The following is a 17,195-nucleotide window of genomic DNA, read 5'->3' as shown; positions in this document are numbered from 1 at the left end:
TCTAAAAAATGACTACAAAAGGAAGAAAACAAACAGTGCATGCACAAAAGGATCTTCCATCTCAAAGCAAGGAAATGCTTAAAGCTGTTTCTACTAGAAAAACTGGTAGGATTGAGAAATAAGAAAAATAAGTGGAAAAGTAAAAGCTTTACTACAAGCAGAAAACTATGAACACAAAGACAATGTGAAAACTTATTATACTTCTGATGCCTCCACACTTCCCCCTGTCTGACAAAGCACTAAATAGAAAGGGTAGAAAGAGCTACAGCAAGTCCTTGACCAGAGAAGAAAAAGGAAAGGAGAAAGCTAATGAGCACTAACAGGGGGCTGTACCACTATCACCAGGGTACATCCCGCTTAATAGTCAGTGGGGAGGCTCTCCAAGCAGGAGGGAAGGCAGAGTGAAGCAAAGCTACTCTTTATCCATAGCTTTTAAGTCTGTTCACTAAGTCATCACTTCCTAGAGTCTTTGTTATATAAGGAAAATGCTTTCTTCAAGTTTAGAAACAACTCTGAAATGGTTTATGTCTGTACACACACGTGTCTGTTCATTTAGCAGACATGTGGACATGTTTGCCAGCTGTTTGCTGTAAGGCAGAGAACAATTCACCCCAGTAGCATGGAGTGAGCTTGATGTCCAATCTTGATGTATCATTTCATCCTGTACTGAAGACAACCAAAGTCCTCTACAAATCTTGATCCCAGGTTTGGTTCAGGCCAAACATAAGGTGACTCTGTAAGATAACACTATCTCATAAAGTCAGAAATTGTTCTTTAAAGGAATGCAGAGGAGGGGCTGATGCTGTGGCTGGGGTATAGGGTTGCCACCTACAGTTCTGCCTTCCCATGTGGTCTCAGCTCGAGTCCCAGCAGCTCCACTTCTGATCCAGCTCTCTGCTATGGCCTGGGAAAGCAGTGGAAGATGGCCCAAGTGCTTGGGCCCCTGCACCCTTCTGGGAGACCTGGGGAAGGTCCTGTATTCAGATCAGCTCAGGTATGGCCATTGCAATGATTTGGAGTGGATGTGGGAGACCGAGAAGAAGCACCTGGCTCGTAGCTTGTAATTGACAAAGCTCTAGCCATTGAAGCCATTTTAAGTGTGAACCACCAGAGGAAACACATCTCTCTCTCTCTCTCTCTCTCTCTCTCTCTCTGTCTGTCTCTCTCTCTCTTTCTCTCCCCCTCCCTCTCTTGATCTCTCTACTATCTGTATCTCTACCTCTCATATAAAATAAATAAAATCTTTTTAAAAATTCTGGTCTTAGAATCTTTGATGAAGTAGTAGGATGTTTACATCTCTTGAAGTGTCTCCTCACAGAATGACTATATATTGCCAGGGGAAAGTTATGAAATAATACATAAGTGTACCAATAGATATGGAAATGGGCAGCCCCTTGTCACAGGGATCAAAGTGGACACCAATGAGTGTTAGATGAACATGTGCTCATACTGTGACACTTGGAGAAAGATTCCAGCCCTGAACACTAGAACAGCCAGTTCAACGTAAGGATCCCTCAGCTGACAAACGGTGTGTGTACAGCCACCGCCTTCTTTTAAAACAATGTCAAGGACACAGTAGTTAAAAGAAAATGAAGAGAGAATTGTTTCTTTCCTCGCTGACCATGGCCTATTGGAAGCCCATTTCCTTACATCAACATGGCAGCTCCGGGAACATCAGTGAGTATTGTTGTGGGGCTGCAATGCATCCTGTGCTACTGTCTGAATGATTGTGCCCCTCAAACTCATATGTAAAAATCCTAAGCTGCACATACTGGTGGATGTCCAGGGACCTCCTGGAGATGTGATTAGGACATCAGTGCAGGGTCTTGAAGAATGGAACACCTGCCCTGAAAACCAGACCCCTGGGAACTTGTGACCCCAACCCAGTGTGAGGGCACAGTGACAAGGCACCATCAGTGAATCCAGGCTCGAGCCCGCATGGGGACTACAGCAGCCAGCAGGACACAGATTCTGGAACAGGTGGTAATAATGTTCTGACTTTCTGAGCTTCCTTCTCATCGTATCTCCTCATATTTTCTTGTAGTGACCAGCAGACTGAGACACTTTGGGTGTGAGGCCACATGGGCTCAGACACGCCCTCTACTTGACTCAGAGAGGGGATTCTGGGAAGTTCTCTGCTGACTCAGGAGCCCACTGGCCTTCTCACTTCACTCAGGACCCTTCAAGGCCAAAAAATGGCTTCGACCTGTTAAGGACACAACATGGCCAAACAGCCTCTGGCTCAGGGAAACCACAGTCCTGGAGTTTTGATGCCCAAGGGTCTAGGACATTGACACATGAGGGCTTGATGTGGCAAATTCCAAACATGTTTTTTCACTGAACTGAGACATAGGTGCATGACCTCAGGGCAAATATTGTCCCCAGGTCTCCTATCTGGGGGATTGCTGTGAGATGACTTCCAAATATCCAAGTGCCATTAAGGTGCTAAGAAATAGTCCCATCTTAAATACTCCTGCATCCTGTACTCAGGACTGCACGGACCTGGACAGTTGTCTGAAACACATTGCTCTCTGTTTCCACAACTGTGTGTTGGGCACCTGCTGCTTCATCCCAGCCCAGGGTAGTTAATGTGAGCTGCATCTGCACTTGCTTGCTCCACATGCCTGGGTCTCTGGCTGCGGTCTCTAAAGACAATTTGGGCATGCTGGCTGGTACTTTCCTTCTTCTGCTCCTGCATTTCCCACTCTCTCTGGGCAGCTTAGAGATGCTCTCCTGCGTTACCTGCATGAAGTCCAGCCTACTCAAGGATGGGGATCTGATTGTTGGAGTGTTTTTCCCACTTTATGTTTTTCATTATTTTCCAGATCTCTATGAGTTCCCTATCAAACCAAAGGCATTGAAAAAACTATATATCGACAGGTAAGTCTCTTATCCATCTTTGATTATTTTAGGAAACCCAGCTCTACTTATCTCCAGATGATTTGGTCAAAAGACACAGTGTGGTAGGTCAGACAATGCCGTGAACCTGCATGCACCTTTCCTGCCCTTAAGGACAACATTCCTGGAATTTAAATATTGTGGGTGCTGCCAGTAGCCAGGGTTCCTCAAAGCTGAAGAGAGAGTAACTCCTCTTGCTTATATTCTGTGTACCTTGTATTCCTGCAACCCTCACCGCTTAGCCTGGAGTCCATGTCCACAGTTCTTTCTTTCCCCCATGTCTGGGTATAAACAAAGAGTGACTCAAACCCTGGCATTTGAATGGTAGTCTCACTTTGGTGGTTATCCCTGAAATGGTGTCAAGTCAAGTACTTCAATGCCAGACTGTGGCTGATAGGATAGCAGAAGAGCCTGGAGCAAAAGTTCCCTTTCATTGGGTATCACACAATTGTCAGAGTTCCCTTCCCACAGGTGGTCAGTGCTCTCAGCTAGCACAGAGACCAAGACATCCCAAGTCTTGCCCCTAGCAGAAACAGACGCCTTCTAAGCTCCTTTGAGCTGTGAAGCTCTGGAATCCATTTACACACTTCCTGCTGTGGTCTATGTACCTGCAGTGTCTGCAAGTCACGCTAGGAACACAGCACTGCTCCCCTAGCTGGTTTTTTTTTGTTGTGTTTTTATTTTTAACTTTTATTTAATAAATATAAATCCAAAGTACAACTTTTGGATTATAGCTGCTTTTTCCCCCATAATCACCCTCCCACATGCAACCATCCCATCTTCCACTCCCTCTCCCATTCCATTCTTCATAAAGATTCATTTTCAAATATCTTTATGTACAGAAGATCAATTTAGTATATACTAAGTAAAGATTTCAACATTGCACCCACACAGACACACAAAGTATAAAGTACTGCTTGAGTACTAGTTATACCGTTAATTCACATAGTACAACACATCAAGGGCAGAGATCCTACATGGGGAACAGGTGCACAGTGACTCCTGTTTTCCATTTAACAATTGACACTCTTATTTATGACATCAGTAATCACCCGAGACTCTTGTCATGAGCTTCCAAGGCTATGGAAGCCTTTTGAATTTGTCAACTCTGATCTGATTATACAAGGCCAGAGTCAAAGTGGAAGTTCTCTCCTCCCTTCAGAGAAAGGTACCTCCTTCTTTGATGGCCCATTCTTTCCACCCTAGCTGTTCCTTATTTGCTGCCTGCAGCTTCTCTCCTAGTGCTGGTGATTTGAATTTCTTTTGTATTTAATTATGTGTCAGTGCTGTAGCCCTGGCCTTTGAATGTATCCTGATACATAATGGCATTTAGGTTGACTTAATTTCCTGGCTAGCGTGGTTTGAGCTGCAACAAACATAGAGGTGCAGAGGACTTTATTATTTGCCAATTTTATTTCCTTTGGGTAAATTTTGAGGAGTGAGGTGGCTGGGTGGTATGGTAGGGCTATATTCAGATTTCTGAGATATCTCCAAACTGTCTCCATACTGGCTTTACTAGTTTGCATTCCCAACAACAGTGCATTAGGGTACCTTTCCCCAACATCCTCACCAGCATTTGTTGTTTGCTGATTTCTGTATGAAAGCTGTTCTTACTGGGGTGAGGCGAAACCTCATATTGGCTTTGATTTGCATCTCCCTGAGGGCTAGTGATCCTGAACATTTTTCATGTGTCTGTAGCCCATTTGGATTTGCTATTTTTGAGAAATGTCTATGTAAGTGCTTTGCCCACTTAACTGGGTTCTTTGCTTTGCTATTGTTGAGTTTTTTGATCACTTTATATATTCTGGTTATTAATCCAGTATCAGTTGCATGGTTTGCAAATAATTTCTCCCATTCTGTTGGTTGTCTCTTTACTTTCCTGACTGTTTCTTTTGCTCTACAAAAGCTTCTCAACTTGATATAATCCTACTTGTTAATTTTGGATTTTATTGCCTGTGCCTCTTGGGTCATTTCCAGGAACTCTGTGCCTAGGCCAATGTCTTGAAGGGTTTCATCAATGCTCTCTAGTAATTTGATGGTGTAGGGATCTAGATTTACTCTTTTAAGCATTTTGAATGGCTTTTTCTTTTTTTTTAACTTTTATTTAATGAATATAAATTTCCAAAGTACAGCTTATGGATTACAATGGCTTCCCCTCCATAATGTCCCTCCCACCCATAACCCTCCCCTTTCCCACTCCCTCTCCCCTTCCTGAATGGCTTTTTCTTAAGGTGTAAGGTAAGGGTCTTGCTTCATATTTCTGCAGTGGAAATCCAGTTTTCCTAGCACTATTTGTTGAAGATAGTGTCCTTGCTCCAAGAATTGGTTTTGGATCCTTGATATAATATATATAAATATAAGTTGGCTGTAGATGTTTGGATTGATTTCTGGCATTTCTATTCTTTTCCATTGGTTTATCCTTCTGTTTTTGTACCAGTACCAGGCTGTTTTGATTATAACTGCCTTGTAGTATGTCTTAAAATATGGTATTGTTTGCCTCTGGCTTTATTTTTGTTGTATAAGATGCTTTAGCCTCTTATTTTTCTAAATGAATTTGAGCATCATTTTTTCTAGATCTGAGAAGAATGTTGTTGCTATCTTGATTGGTATAGCATTGAATCTGAAAACTATTTTTGAAGAATGGACATTTTGATGATATTTATTCTTCCGATCTATGAGATTGGAAGTTTTCCCATATTTTATGTCTCCTTCTATTTGTTCTTTAAAGTTTAGTAATTCTCATTAGATATCTTTGAGTTCCTTGGTTAAATTTATCCCAAGGTATTTAATTTTTCTGTAGATATCGTTAATGGCATGGATGTTAGAAATTCTTTCTTAGCTATGGCATTGTCTGTGTGTAAAAGGCTGTTGTTTTGTATGTTTTTAGATCCTGCTATTAAACCCCACTCTTTTATGAGTTCCAGTATTCTCCTAGTGGAGTTTCTTGGTTTCCCTGTATGTATCATCCTATCATGTGCAAAATAGGATTGTTTGACTTCATCCTAACTGATCTGAATCATTTGATTTTGTTTCTTGCCTGTTGGCTTTTGGTGAAACTGCCAGGACTATATTGAACACAATGGAGAGAGTGGGCATCCATGTCTGGTTCCAAATATCAGTGGGAATACTTCCAGTTTTTCCCCCTTCAACAGGATGCTGGCCTGTGTTTGTTGTAAATTGCCTTAATTAGTTTGAGGAATGTTCTTTCTAGCCCAGATTTGCTTAGAGTTTTCATAAAGAAAAGAAGTATTTTAAGGCTGTTTTGTGGGTCAGTTTCAATGTACTTTTTAAAGTAATTCCACTGACACATTTACATTTAATGTGAGGGTCAGAGGACATCAAATATTCTCTGATTCATAGTATTCATAGTGCATCTGGTAAAGACATTTCTCCTTTTGTGAGTTTTTTTTTTTTTTTTTTTTTTTGACAGGCAGAGTGGACAGTGAGAGAGAGAGAGACAGAGAGAGAAAGGTCTTCCTTTGCCGTTGGTTCACCCTCCAATGGCCGCCGCTGCAGCCGGCGCACCGCGCTGATCCTGGCAGGAGCCAGGAGCCAGGTGCTTTTCCTGGTCTCCCATGGGGTGCAGGGCCCAAGCACCTGGGCCATCCTCCACTGCACTCCCTGGCCATAGCAGAGAGCTGGCCTGGAAGAGGGGCAACCGGGACAGAATCCGACGCCCCAACCGGGACTAGAACCCGGTGTGCCGGCGCCGCAAGGTGGAGGATTAGCCTATTGAGCCACGGCGCCGGCCTTTTGTGAGTTTTAATTATTTTCCACAATGCCCCCAACACTGCATTGATTTTCTTGGAATGAATGACTTGAGTGTACAGCAGATGTTTCCAAAAAAATAAGGTGTGAACTTGTTTGTGAGGTCTGAGTATGCTTTCTTGCAGGTTACAACCTAAAAGTTACCAGTATCTTCTGGCCTTTATATTTGCCATTGAAGAGGTCAACAGGAACCCACACCTGTTACCCAACGTGTCCCTTGGATTTGATCTCTACAGTGCCATCCATAGTGAATGGAAGACCCTGGAGAGCACCCTGACCTGGTTGTCTGCAGTGGGCAAGGCCATTCCTAATTACACCTGTGTGAGGAAGAGCAAGTCTGTGGCAGTCATTACAGGAAACACAGGGGCGATTTCAGCACAGATAGGGACGCTGTTGGAACTCTACAAATTCCCTCAGGTAAGGGGAGAAATACATCTTTCCTCTTCAGGTGCCTTCTTAGGTGGCTTCAAGAGTATAAAATTGAGTAGTTTCACATATTTCTATAGAGCAGAATATAAACTTTGTGTGTGTGTGTGTTTGTCTTCATTGGACTTTTCCTATTTTTATGGATTTATTTGAAAGGCAGAGGTACACAGAAGGAGAGAGAGAGAGAGAGAGAGTGAGAGTGAGAGAGAGACAGGAGTTTCCACTGTGTCTTCCACATGGGTCGCATGATCCAAGGACTTGGGCCTTCTTCCCTGCTTTCCCAGGCACATTAGCAGGGAGCTGGTTCAGATGTGGAGCAGCCAGGAATTGAACAGGTGCACATAGAGCTGCTCCACCACAACTTTCCTGGTGGAAGGAGATGAGTAAATGCAGCATTTACAATTGTCTATGCACTGTCATACCTTGAAGTACTGAGCTGCAAAGCTCTCTCAGTCTTCCAGAGAGCCCTTACAGGGGGAGTGAAGTCCTGTAAGTTGACTTCCAACACTTCCTCCAATCAATATCCAGCAATAAATGAGTGAAATCTTCTCAGAGCCAAGTGTGTGCATGGAGTGTGCTGCTTCCCTGCAATACATTCTGAGGTCTTGCTTCCACAGAACTCATTTGTTCTCAACATCTTCATTTTCACTCTAGCTCACCTATGGTCCTTTTGATCAAATTCTGGGAGAAAATCGTCAGTTTACCTACTAGATGGCTCCCAGGGAATCATCTATGGGCCTGGGCATGGTGTCCTTGATGCTGCATTTCCACTGGACGTGGGCGGGGTTGGTCATCTCTGAGGACACCAGGGGCATTCAATTCCTGTGGGATATAAGAGATGAAATGAACAAGAACGAGGTCTGTGTGGCCTTGTGGAAATGCTCTCTGTCATGGGCAAGAGGAATGCACCATCTGATTGGCACTACCACTTTAGAATCCTGGAATCAACTGCAAACGTGGTGGTCATTTATGGTGACACAGACTCATTAATGGGCCTGAGCTTCTCAAAATATGGGCTCCTTGTGACTTGGAAAGTGTGGATCACGACATCACAATGGGATTTCATCCCCAGTGAGATGGAGCTCATGATGGACACATTCCATGGGACTTTGAGTTTTTCACACTCCCACGATGAAATCCCTGGTTTCAAGCATTTTCTCAAGACACTGAATCCTTCCAAGTACCCAGAAGACTTTTACCTCACTAAATTTTGGCTTATCTATTTCTTCTGCTCGATTTCAAAGTCCGACTGTGAGATGTTGCAGGGCTGTCCCACGAATGCCTCTCTGGAGGATCTGCCAGTGCACGTCTTTGACATGAGCATGTCTGAAGGAGTTACCACATCTACAATGCTGTGTATGCCATGGCCCACACCCTTCATGAAATGCTTCTTCAGCGGGTAGAGGTGCAGCCAGTGTGGAATGGAGATGGGTTGACGGTGTACCCTGGCAGGTACTGTATGTTCTCCAGGCAGCTTTTCCTTGTTCCTTGTGGACCTATCACAGTACAGAGACTCTGCTCATACTTAGCCACATCATGAATTGCTTATAGGGTATGATGGGATGACAGAAAGCTCTGTTGTCACAAAATCTGTAACACATGTGGCCGATGTTCCCTGGCATTTTCAGTGTGCCACATCTGGATCTCTTCCAGGACTGAGGAATTTTACACAGAATGGCATACAGAAGGTGGGAAGCTAGTCTGTTGATGACAACATTCGCCAGGCATCAACAAGGCCTGACCATAAGGAATTCTGCAAGTGTTTTAGGCAGTAAATGTTATGACGTCAATTTACGCAGAAGGCAACCCAAGCTCTAAGTAAGTGGGTGATGATGTATTTGACTTTATTATAGACACGTTTCTGAATACCATGTACAGTGATCATATTAATGAGTAGTGTATACTAAACAGTTTAAAGAACAGAAATTCCTTTTCTCACAGTCCCGGTAGCCGAAGTCTTGGACCAGGTTGCCCAGAGGGTTGAATTCTTTGAGGTCTGCCTCCTCTACTGCCAGATGGCTATACTACCCTTGTGTCTTTGTAGGGTCTTCCCTGTGTGTGCACTGTGTCCAGACTTCCGCTACTTCTGAGGATGCCAGCCACACTGCATTCAGGATCCTCCCCCCTATGACATTATTTTAACTTCTTTTTCTCCACAAAAAGCTAGTTGGCATATACAATCACAATTCTGAGGTTCTAGGAGTGAAGGATGGCAATATAGTAAAGGTTATGGATCATTTTAATTCTGTGCTATTTCCACTATCACACCGTGTATTGTAATAGACAATATATATTTTACTTTAAACATAGTCTCCTGAACCATGCGCTATCAATGTATTATCCCATTTGAATAATTATAAATTTAAAATTTTAAAACAGAAACAATCTAAAGCAATAATTCTGATGAGCTTCAATAGTTTGACTCCAATCAGAGATTCCTCTATCTAAATTGAATACACAGTTATGTAAGTGTGCTTCCTTTCTTTCTTTTTATTTTTTTTCTTTTTGAGCTTAACTCCTTTCTGAAGAACATCAAATTTGACAACAGTGTTGGTGATGAAGTGAATCTGGATCAGGAACGAGTTTCTAGGAAAGACTATGACATTCTCAACTACTGGAATTTCCCTCAAGGCCTTCACCTCCAGGTGAAGGTTGGAAAGTTTCACCACGGGCTCCACATGGTCACCGTCTTTCCATATCTGAGGAGATGATAGAGTGGAATGTGGAGTTTAAAGAGGTCAGTTGCACAGTTGAAATACCAGGTTTGTGGCAGGCACTGTGGCATAGGGGGTACAGCTGCTACCTGCAGCACTGGCATTCCACGTGAGAGTCAGTTCAAGTCCCTGCTGCTCCTTTTCCAATCCAGCTCCCTGATAATGCACATGGACATGCAGCAGAAGATGGTCCAAGTGTTGGCACTACTGATCCTTTTGGACAACCTGGCAGAAGCTCTGGCTCCTGGCTTGGATCGGTTCAGCTCTGGCCATTGCAAATGTCTGGGTTGTGAACCAGAATATGGAACATCAACCTCTGTCTCTCTCTCTCTCTCTCTCTCTCTCTCTCTCTCATTCTCTCCCTGTAACTGTGCCTTTCCAATAAATAAATAAGTCTTTTCCAAAAGTATGCCAGTTTGTGCTTACAGAGAGATCTTCAGTACAGAGCTCCATGCTGGGAATTCTGCAGGTCCCGAGAGCATGGCAGAGCAGCACACAAGTGCATGCCAACTTCCCTTCTGCACTGCCATTTTGCTTACTCTGGTGATTTCCACTGAATGTCCAAGAAAATGTTTCCCTGTGGATAACTGAGTGTCACCTGCTGAAACAGAGTGCCCAGGCCATGAATCAAGTGTGCCGATTTCTTGTCCACCTGGATATTCTGACAACGCACAGTGGGAACAGCATCAGATAACCATGATGACACTTCTCAAGACTCTCTGATTTGTTTTAGATTCCCCGTTCTGTGTGCAGTGAGAGCTGTGGCCCAGGATTCAGGAAAACCCATCAGGAGGGACAAGCTGCCTGTTGCTTCGACAGTACCCCTTGTCCAGAGAATGAGATTTCTAATGAGACAGGTACAGATTATAAAATTTTCTGTAGTTTTGGTTATTTTAAATTAAATTAAATTTAATTGGTCTTATGACCAACATGAAAGCACAGCATGAGATGCAAATTTGAAATTTGTTGGGGTCTTGAGAGAAAGAGCTTAGCCTAATTATGTGTTGAGATCTTGAAGGCTTCCCAGAACCATCTCAGCCTGAGTGTCCTTGGCACTGCTCACTCATATTGGTCATGAGGGATGCAAGTGAATCCAAACTCTGGCCTGTTTCATCTCCATTGTTTGCCTCTGTGTAGTCATGACTGTGGGCACTCAGGTACAATGGTCCCTGTTTTTATTAATTTATTTTTTAAGCAGCCTACTCTGGCACTCTTCTTTTTCCCCTACAACAGGTCCCAGCACTTCCCACAGAACACAAGCTTACCTTATGGTAAGCAGATTGTGGGAGAGACTGGTTGGTCTCCCTGTGTCCACTGCTAGAAATCATAACATAGATATTGGCCATGGGAAAATAGTCTAAATGAAAGAAGAACCAAAGAAGAGAGAGACCTCCAGTGGGAGTCGGGCACAGCTGCTAACTCACGTTGACATGTCTGCATTTCTACCAGAATGCTTGGTTCCAGTCTCAGCTCCTCCACTTCCATGCCAGCTCTGTGCTGCAGTGCGTGTTTCAAATTTCTTTATCTACTGGAAAAGCAGAGTTACAGAGAGAGGGAGAGACAAAGAAAGAAGTCTTCCATTCATTGATTCACTCCATCAGGGCCAGGACCGGGCCACGCTGAAGCCAGGAGGCTGGAACTCCATCCAGGTCTCCCATGTAGGTGCCAGGGGCCCAATACTTGAGTCCTCTTCTGATATTCCAGGCACATTAGCTGGTAGCTGGGTTGGAAGTGGAGCAGCTGGCACTGGTACAGGCACTCATAGAGCATGCCAGCATTGTGGGCAGCAGCTTGACCAGCTCTGGCACATGCTATCCCCTCACCCAGCTTCCAATCATCGAGCCCTGGAAATGAGTGGATAATTACTTGAGTACTTGGATCCCTTCCACCTTCCTGAGAGAAATAGGTTCCTGTCTTCGGTCTGGGCTGGCCTTGGCAACTGTGTGTCTATGGAGAATGAACCAGCAAATGGGAAAATCTTTCTCCCTCTCCCTTCCCATTTCTGTGTCTCTTGCCATCTCTCTCTCTCAGCCTTATAATTAAGTACCATTAAAATTAATATTAGACTTCAGTAAGGTTACCAGGTAGCTATCATTATAGTAACTAAGAGTTTCAATTTATGCAAAAAATACACTTGATATCAATTATAGCAGAAATCAATGATTCCGCCGACAGCAAGAAACATTCCTATAGTAACTTCAAGCATGAAATGAAGATTACCAAAATTTGCTAATGCCTATAAAAGAATTGATGAAATGGAAGTGAGTGAAACAGGGGTGAACTGCTAAAATGAAACTGTATTTAGTGAAAGAAGATGAAAACTAAGCGTTATCAGTTCCTGTCATCTGTAATGTGTCCACTGTGACATTCTAACAGACACTGGGAGTTGACAAAGTGTTCAGAAGGTTAAATGGAAGCATAATGAGAGGACTGGCTTCCAGACCACATTCACAGAGGGGACATTGACTGTCACGTGTGAAAATGTATGTTAAACCTGAGACAGTGTTTCTTTCTTTGCCTTTTGACACTCCTATGACCTCTGTATTCATATTCTGAAATGTTTTATAGTTACCCTAAATCTCTTCACATATATCACTACTCTTATTGTTACATACTAAAACCTGGAACTCCCTGGAATACCTCTGTAATTTCTATAGTTTGCTGACCCTAGAACATTTTTGGAGAAAATTTATGGATTTTATTGACTATAACAACGTTGTTGGAGGACAGAAATATCCTAGGGTTTCACTCACATTCCCTTTCATGAGAATCCTAGTTCTTCCAGGACGTAGGATGAGTGGATTCCACTCTGTGGTGCATTTTCCTTTTCTGAAAAATGGGATATCGCAGTGGGTAAAATATGGAATTCCAAAGGTCTTCAAGTCCACATTCTATGTGTTGATCATGTAATATCACCCAGAACCTAGGCCCTCTCTTGCTTGTTGCTTGCTTTTCTGCATGAATGAATAAAAAATATGGGAGAATGATGTATTGAGCTAAAATAGGTATAGGTGATGGTTTCATTGTGATACAGAAAACTACACTTTGAAGATAAAAGCTAATCACAAAGGGGAAATATGAATTTTATTGCTATTCCCAAGGCAAGAAGAGAGAGAGTACATGCATGTGCTCAATGAGAGAGTGAGAGAATGAGAGAGAGTGAGAGAAAAAGAGAGAAGAGGAAGAAAAGGAGAAGGGGACAGAAATTGCCTTGGAAATATACTCCATGATTAACCTTGGTTGGTGTCCAATAAGGCAACACAGTTAGAGAAAAATATTTTCTGTGACTGGGATGAGTGAATGCTGAGAATCACTACCAGCCAAATAATGCCCTGCCTGTCTCCCCAGATGTGGAGCAGTGTGTGCACTGTCTAGATGACCAGTACCCAAATCCTGCACGAGATCGGTGCCTGCCCAAGGTCGTGGTGTTCCTGGCCTATGAAGACCCGTTAGGAGCAGCACTGGCCGGGGTGGCTCTTGGCTTCTCTGTGCTCACTGCTCTGGTACTTGGGGTGTTTGTGAAGCACAGAAACACTCCCCTAGTCAAGGCCAATAACCGCAACCTCAGCTACACCCTGCTCGCCTCCCTGTGTCTGTGCTTCCTCTGCTCCCTGCTTTTCCTTGGCCATCCCAACACAGCCACCTGCATCCTCCAGCAGACCATGTTTGCCATCGTGTTCACAGTGGCTGTGTCCACCATCTTGGCTAAAACCATCACCGTGGTCCTGGCTTTCAAGGCCACAGCACCAAGGAAGAGGATGAGGCAGTGGTTGGTGTCAGGTGCACCCAACTCTGTCATTCCCATCTGCTCCCTCCTCCAAGTGATGCTCTGTGGAATCTGGCTGGGAACGTGTCCTCCCTTCATTGACACAGACACACATGCTGAGCCTCAGCGGCTCCTGGTTCTGTGCAACAAGGGCTCTGCCACTCTCTTCTACCTCGTGCTGGGATACCTGGGGTCCCTGGCTCTGGGCAGCTTCTCAGTGGCTTTCTTGGCCAGGAGTCTGCCTGATACGTTCAATGAAGCCAAATACTTGACGTTCAGCATGCTGGTGTTCTGCAGTGTGTGGGTGACCTTCATTCCTGTGTATCATAGCACCAAGGGGAAGGTCATGGTGGCTGTGGAGGTCTTCTCCATCTTGGCCTCCAGTGCGGGACTCCTGGGCTGCATCTTTGCCCCCAAGTGCTACATCCTTCTGGTGCAGCCAAACAGGAATGTTTTACAAGGAACAAAGGAGAAAGCAAGGTCTAGGGGACCATAAGCAGACTGTACATTAACTCACAGTTTTTATAAAATGAAAGTAAGGGGTGAATCTAACCACACCACTCTCGTACGCAGGACTGAGATAGAGCAGAACACTGTACCTTCTCATTGGACATGAGGCTCTCCTTTCTTTCCTAACAGCTCAGGGCATTCCAGCCTTCTTTCTATTCTTCCTTATAACATGTAGGTTTTCAATTTTTGACTTTTAAATTTATTTTTCTATTATAACCTGAAATTTCTAATTTTGTAATGTCAGCTACTCTTAATGTTTTTACTGTACAGGTTTAAATTGCACAACATGATGTTTTGATGCATTTATACAAATAGAACTGATGACCAGAGTCAAACAAATTAACATATGCATCATGGGCTTAGTTGTATATTCCTTTGTGTGTACCACAAAGTAGCTCAAAGTTGCACTACTAACACATTTCCAGTATCGAGGATTATTAGCTTTAGTCATGCTGTGTGCATCAGACTTACTCATTTCACTCACTACACATTTGTAACCACTGACCTGTTTTCCACACCTTCTCCTGACCTCAGGAGCCACAGGAACACTATTCTATTTGAGACAACACAGATAAATGTGGTTGAGTACAGGAAATTGGACCATGCCATTATGAGGCCTGATGTGTCCAAAATCTGCAGTGTAGACCAGGAGGCTCAGAACTCAGGAAGGCCAAGGCTGCAGGCCTTGTCTAGTGTGCTGCTGATGAGCCAGGAAGGGCTGAAGTTGTCATGAGATTGCAGAGCTGCCTGCTGCAAAGTCTCCTGTCTTGCTTTTCAATTCAGACCTTCCACTGACTACAGGAGACCCAGCCAGAGTAGCAAGGGAAATGTTCTTTGCTCAAAGTCCACCAACTTCAACACTCATCTCATCTAAAACAACCAACCAGAAACCCCAGAGAATGTTGATCAAATGTCAGGGTAATCAAGGGTCCAGTAAATAGGACACATTTAATGAGAAATCACATATTTTCTTATTCAGCTAGGGCAAAATCCACTAACTTGATTTACCAAGTACAGGGATAGCAGAGAACATTGCACTTCAGGTACATATCTGTGCTAGGCTGACCAGGAAAATGAGTAGAGGAATGGTCTTTCTCGGTGCATCAAACACCTTTCCCCAAAGAACAGAATCACAAGAGCATGGTCTCACTGCAATTTTGCAAAGTGCAAAGGGAAGAGATGGGAGATGCTCCTGGGAAGATGGAACAAATTGATATTTCCTACTGGGCTACGTTCAGGCGCTTGGATTCTCTTCTGTGGTGGATGGAAAGTGTGAGGGCTGTGAGTCAGGCACAGTCATTACGACATTAACATCATGTTGGGGGCAGAATGAAGGTTGGGGAAAGGGAACTGAATGTGCCAAAGGGCCAGTCAGGTTTTCTGGCTCTGTCTCTGGCAACTGCAGACCTCTTTATGTAACAGACACTGGGGTCTCATCTCTCCACACCCAATTTCACTCTGCATCATTAAGTCAAAATCCAGAGGCTGTCACTGAGGTACAGCAAGTTAATCTTCCACAACAGCATCACATATGGATGCTTGTTTCCGTCCCATTTTCTCCAGTTCCTTCCAGCTCTCTGCTATGGCCAGTGAAGGTTGCAGAGGATGGCCCAAGTGCTTGGGCCAGCGCACTCATGTGGGAGACCTGGAAGAAGCTCCTGGCTCCTGGCTTCTGATTGGCTCAGCTCTGGCCGTTATGGCCATTTGGGGAGTGAACCAATGGATAGAAGACCTTTCTCTCTGTCTCTCCTGCTCACTGTATGTAAATCTACCTCTCAAATAAATAAATAACTATTTCAGAAAAAAGGAAGTGGAGTGGCCAGGTCTCGAACTGGCACCCATATGGGATGCCACCCTTGTAGATGATGGCTTAATTTCCTACACCACATTGGCAGCCCCTGGATTTTCTTAATGCAATGGCTACAAAAGGAAGAAAACAAACAGTGAATACACAACAGGATGTTCCATCTCCTAGCAAGAAATATCTTAACACTCTTCCTAATAGAAAAACTGGGAGTTCAAGAAATAAGAAAAATAAGTGAAAAATAAGGCATTACTACAAACAGAAAACTATAAACAGAAAGACAAAGTGGAACTTATGATACTTCCGATGCCTCCACACTTCCACCTTGTCTGACAAAGCACTAAATAGAAAGGGTAGGAAGAGCTACAGCAAGTCCTTGACCAGAGAAGAAAAAGGAAAGGAGAAAGCTAATGAGCACTAACAGGGGGCTGTACCACTATCACCAGGACACATCCTGCTTAATAGTCAGTGGGGAGGCTCTCCAAGCAGGAGGGAAGGCAGAGTGAAGCAAAGCTACTCTTTATCCATAGCTTTTAAGTCTGTTCTTTAAGTCATCACTTCCTAGAGTCTTTGTTATACAAGGAAAATGCTTTCTTTGGATTGAAAAAGCACTCTGAAAGGGTTTATGTCTGTACACACACGTGTCTGTTCATTTAGCAGACATGTGGACATGTTTGCCAGCTGTTTGCTGAAAGGCAGAGAACAATTCACCCCAGTAGCATGGAGTGAGCTTGATGTCCAATCTGGATGTATCCTTTCATCCTGCACTGAAGACAACCAAAATCCTCCACAAATCTTGATCCTAGGTTTGGGTCAGGCCAAACATAAGGTGACTCCGTAGTATAACATTATCCCATAAAGTCAGAAATTGCTCTTTAAAAGAATATAGAGGAGGGACTGGTGATTTGGCATGGGGATAGGGTTGCCACCTGCAGTGCTGCCATCCCATGTGGGCATCAGTTCGAGTCCCAGCTGCTTCTCTTGTGATCTTGCTTGCTTCTATGGCCTGGGAAAGCAGTGGAAGATGGCCCTAGTGCTTGTGCCACTGTCCCATGTGGGAGACCTGGGGAAGCTCCTGTACTCAGGTCTGGCCATTACAATGTTTGGAGTGGATGTGGGAGACCGGGAAGAAGCACCTGGCTCATGCCTTGTGATTGGTGATCTCCAGCCATTGCAGCCATTTGAGGTGTGAACCAACAGAGGAAAGATCTCTCTCTCTCTCTCTCTCTCTCACTCTCTCTCCCCCTCTCACTCTCCCTCTCCCTCTCCATCTCCATCTCCATCTCCTTTTATCTCTATACTGTCTGTA

The 17,195-nt window shown here is 44.0% G+C and overlaps 1 protein-coding gene across 1 annotated transcript; it reads left to right on the top strand.

Annotated features, from left to right (window-relative positions):
- Positions 1-1,622: 1,622 nt before the first annotated feature.
- Positions 1,623-16,117, top strand: LOC138846759 (vomeronasal type-2 receptor 116). The gene is given in 10 exon segments (XM_089320098.1): positions 1,623-1,677; positions 2,826-2,880; positions 6,792-7,083; positions 7,747-7,957; positions 7,960-8,421; positions 8,424-8,532; positions 9,563-9,753; positions 9,756-9,829; positions 10,540-10,663; positions 13,155-16,117. Coding segments are annotated over 10 exon segments (2,487 nt in total). The 3' UTR covers positions 14,069-16,117.
- The last annotated feature ends 1,078 nt before the right edge of the window (positions 16,118-17,195 follow it).

This window comes from Oryctolagus cuniculus, chromosome 18 (assembly GCF_051225735.1).
Source record: "Oryctolagus cuniculus isolate XC-2025 breed Fujian yellow rabbit chromosome 18, ASM5122573v1, whole genome shotgun sequence".
NCBI lineage: Eukaryota > Metazoa > Chordata > Mammalia > Lagomorpha > Leporidae > Oryctolagus > Oryctolagus cuniculus.
This window is presented reverse-complemented; position numbering and strand designations above follow the sequence as displayed.